This window comes from Echinops telfairi, unplaced genomic scaffold, assembly GCF_000313985.2.
Source record: "Echinops telfairi isolate 266 unplaced genomic scaffold, ASM31398v2 ScPeMD7_7469;HRSCAF=8507_0, whole genome shotgun sequence".
Taxonomy (NCBI): Eukaryota; Metazoa; Chordata; class Mammalia; order Afrosoricida; family Tenrecidae; genus Echinops; species Echinops telfairi.
This window is the reverse complement of record NW_022111372.1, coordinates 84,042,914-84,047,081: the sequence shown is the minus strand read 5'-3', so window position 1 is coordinate 84,047,081 and position 4,168 is coordinate 84,042,914. Positions and strand designations below refer to the sequence as shown.

The following is a 4,168-nucleotide window of genomic DNA, read 5'->3' as shown; positions in this document are numbered from 1 at the left end:
GATTATGTAACTACCACTGGAGTAAAAAGCCCTTTCTCCCTCAGAGGACCTGGTAGTTTCGAACGGCTGACCTTATAGTTAAGCAGCCCAATGCGTTACCACTACATCACCAGGGCTCCTTTATCCTACAGGTAACACTAAACTATTCAGTAAAGATGATCTCTTTGGTCTCTCTATTTCAGGAATGGGAAATGAAGAAGACCTAGGAAAAGGACGAGGATTTTATCCCAAAGGACCTATCAACTTGCAAGGATACACCAGAAGACTGGAAGTAGCCCTCGACACTCTTGGGCGATCAAAAGACCAGGCTTTATCGTCTGCATGGTTTCAGGGGATCCAGGGAGGGAGAAGAAGACGAGGGCACAGACAACATCCTTATACCCGCAGAGGGTGGAAAATGGAGTTTGGGGAGAGAAAATTCTTCACATTTGGAAAGTTTTGTTAGCTGTCTTTGCTTTTCCTTCTGAAGGAGAAATGAAGGCCTCTGTGACTTAGCCGTTCCCCGCTCTTCTCGGCATGCCATTCCCGGTCCTCACGGCAAAAGAATGCTGTGCTGACGCAGCAGTGGTAGAGTGAGTGTCTGACCATACAACCTCTGCCACGTGGACTCACGTTGAGGGTTGCTGATAACCTCTGGACAAGATAAATAGGCTTAAAATTTTCATAAAATCACCCCTGCCTGCTTAAAGATGAACATAAGCTCAAGAGGCTATCCGAATGATCAGTCATGCCTCATCCGCTGTATAGCTAGACAGGGTCGAGCTGCGGGGACTGTCCTTGTGTGTGACTTCAAATCAGAGATCTGAGTACAGAGCCAGCAGGGAGAGGCTGAGCAGCTGACCTACTTTGAGGAGTGCGGTGGCACTCGGTAACAGGAGCTGGGGTTTCTGAGGCGCACGGGCTGTTAACAGGCATTGTAGGGTGAGATCATTTGTTGTCAGTCCAGGTCTTGGACCTACGTATTTCTGTCTGACACTCAGCCTCCTGGAGCTACAGGTAGAAATCTGTGTCACACTCCTGTGGCATGATCTGAAGAAGTGCCCATCTTGCACTCGGAGGCTCACCAGCCTGCCCTTCCACAACTGCTCTAAGACCGAATGACCAGGAAAGCAGGAGGGTGGCTGCTCGTTAACTAACATAGGTGCTAAGCCCTTCAGAAACACAGGGGGAACAGGCACCACCAGTCGGGGCAATCTTGCTTCTTGTGCCACTCATTACTGTTGCGACACTGTGTGCACTTTATGGGTCGTAAACACACTTTTCCTCCAATAAATGTAAGACCATTTAACTTGGAAGAGTTCTGAAGTTAGCTCAAGAAGCGAGAAGGGAAGTCTAAGAAGAACCTCTGGAGACAGCATCCTTGACCCACCCACCCAAGGTGATCCAGGAGTCCCGGGGCGCACACATGCTCAGCTGCTCACCAAAATGTGGGAGAGGCTCAAATCTACCCAGAGGTGCCTTGGAAGAAATGCCTGGTTATCTACTTCTAAAAAACTCACCACTTAAAATCCTATAGTACAGAGATCTATCGGACACACAGGGGTCATCGTGAGTTGGAAGTGGCAACTCGTGGTGGTGAAGTAGCTGGAGCCCAGAGCAGGAAATACATTCTGACCCAAAGCACCCAGCTGGTCCGTGCCTGTACGTGGGACTGAGATGTTTGGCGCCTGGGTCCAGACCACGGGGATTGAACCTGCCTCTGCCTCTGAACAGCTGGGTGACCTGGTGGCATTCACTTGATCGCTCTGATGGTTGCTTTCCTCGTCTGTGAACACAGGGTTCCCATTTGTACTTTCTTAAGCATGTTGGGGACACTTAATGAAAAAAATACAAGGCAAGCATCTTAGTGTCTGAAAACTAGGCCGAGTTCGCTCAGTCAAGGCTCTGGGTTTTTTAGGAACCATCGCATTTTCCCTGACTCACAGCAGCCTCAAGTGCAACAGAACGCTGCCATAAGCTGTATCATCCGCACAGTTGTTGGGGAGTTTGAGACCATCCACTCATGGAGAGTCTTCCTCTCTCTCACTGAGCCTCATCCTCAGTATAGGTCCTTCTCTAAGGACTGGTCTCTCCTGAGAGCTGTCCAAAGTCTGCAAGATGAAGTCTCCCGTGCCAGTTAAGGAACATTCTGCTGTGCTTCTTCCAAAACAGATTTGTTCTGGCAGTTCTCGGTGCTTTCAATATTCAACACCATTCTTCAGAGGCACCAGTTCTTCTGCAGTCTTCCCTGGGCATCATCCTGCGTGAATATGCGTATGAAGCCACTGAAATGAACGCTGCTTAGATCAAGCACATCTCAGCCCTCTGGTGACACCTCTGCTCTTTAGCACTTGAAGGAATTCTTGTGCAGCAGTTTTCACGATGCAATACATCGTTTCATTTCTTGACTGCTGCTTCCTGGAGTGTTGCTTGTGGGCCCAAGTAAAATGAAATCCACTACCACCTCAATCTTTTATCCATTTATCATGATGTCTCTTGGTCCAGTTATGAGGATTTTATTTTCTTTACATTCGGGTGTAATCCATACTGAAGGCTGTAGTCTTTGATCTTCATCAGTAAGGGCTTCAAGTCCTTGTTTCAGTAAGCAAGGTTCTGTCATCCACACGTCATCGATTGCTATGAGCCTTCTAATCCTGATGCAGCATTCTTCATGAGTCCAGCTTCTCAAATTATTTGCTCAGCCCACAGTTGAACAAATGTGAAAAATGCCATCATGATGCCTGCCGTGGTTTTAAACCATGCAGCGTCTCCTTGTTGATGCTCTCTTGGATTTGCTTTAATTTTCTTCCATTTCAACCTGAACTTGCATATGCGTAGATGATGGTCTATTCACTTGGCCCCTGACCTTGTTTTGACTGATGATATTGACCCTCCCCCATCACCTCTTCCCACAGATGTAGTCACTTTGATTCCTGTTTATTCCACCTGGGGAGTTCCATGTGTATCGTTTCCATTCACGGTGCTGAAAAAAGGAATTTGCAATGAAGAAGTCATTGATCTTGAACACTATCCTTTGAGCTCCAGCTTTGTTTCTATTCCCAAGGCTATATTTTCCAACTTCCTGTTTCCAACTTTCACATTCCGATCACCAATAATTACCAATTCATCTTGATTGCGTGCTTTCTCAATTTCAGACTGAAGACTCAGATCAAACTTACTGCCATCGAGTAGATTCCAGCTCATAGAATTATTCAATTCCTTCATCATTGGCTTTAATAGTTGGTGTGTAAATTTGGATAGTAGTTGTATGTACCGGTCTTCCTTGTAGATGTGTAAATATTAGCCTATCACAGACAGCATTGTATTCAAAATAGATCTTGACATGTTCTTTTTGATGAATGTGATACCACTCCTCTTGAATGTCATCCCCAGCATAGTAAACCATACGATTGTCCGTTTTAAAGTGGCCGACATCAGTCCATTTCAGCTCACTCCTGCCTTAAGATACTTATATGTTCTATTGCTTTTTTGAGGACTTCTACTTTTCCTGTTCATGCTTTGTAAATTTCACATTTTGATTAGTAATGGCTGTTTGCAATTGTTTCTTCTCATCACAAATAACATCAGCTCTACTTTGAGGCGACTCCTCCTGGTTGTATTTTATGTGCTCTCCGGTCTGAACAAGCCCGTCTCCCGGCATGATGTTCCACTGCTCCTATAAGGTTGTCAGTGGCTGATTCCTCAGACAGGGGGAGCGTATGCCTTCTCTCTCCCTAGTCTGTTCTTAGCTGGACGCTCCACTGAAACCTATGCACCAGGGGTGATCCTGCTGATAGTTGAAATACTAGTGGCGACCTTTCAAAATCACGCAACAGGCAGGCCACCACAGTACAACAAACTGACTGATGCATGGGGACAGTGGCTCGTAATAGTAGATAATTATCTGGATAAGAAATATCTGACCCAAAAGCCCGTGTTCTTTCAACTTAAGAAATGATTTCTAAATGGCAGTTACAGCCACTAATACTAAAAGGCAATCAACTTGTAACTGACAGATGAGCACTGGGCTGCTAACCACAACGTCGGTGGTTCAAACCCACTAGCTGCTCCACGGGAGGAAAAAGAGACTGCTCACATAAAGGTTTAAGATTGCAGAAACCCTTTGTAGGGTCCCTGTAAGTCAGAACGGACACAGTGAAGTTGGTGTGTCCATTGTCACTGTTCTTTC

General features: G+C 46.0%; 1 protein-coding gene across 1 annotated transcript in view; it reads left to right on the top strand.

Moving 5' to 3' along the window:
* Positions 1-494, top strand: part of AFAP1L1 (actin filament associated protein 1 like 1) — a 68,144-nt gene extending 67,650 nt beyond the window's left edge. The window contains exon 18 of the mRNA XM_045284717.1: positions 183-494. Within this exon, the coding sequence (XP_045140652.1) occupies positions 183-206 (24 nt within the window). The 3' untranslated portion in view covers positions 207-494. The remainder of the gene's footprint in view (positions 1-182) is intronic.
* The last annotated feature ends 3,674 nt before the right edge of the window (positions 495-4,168 follow it).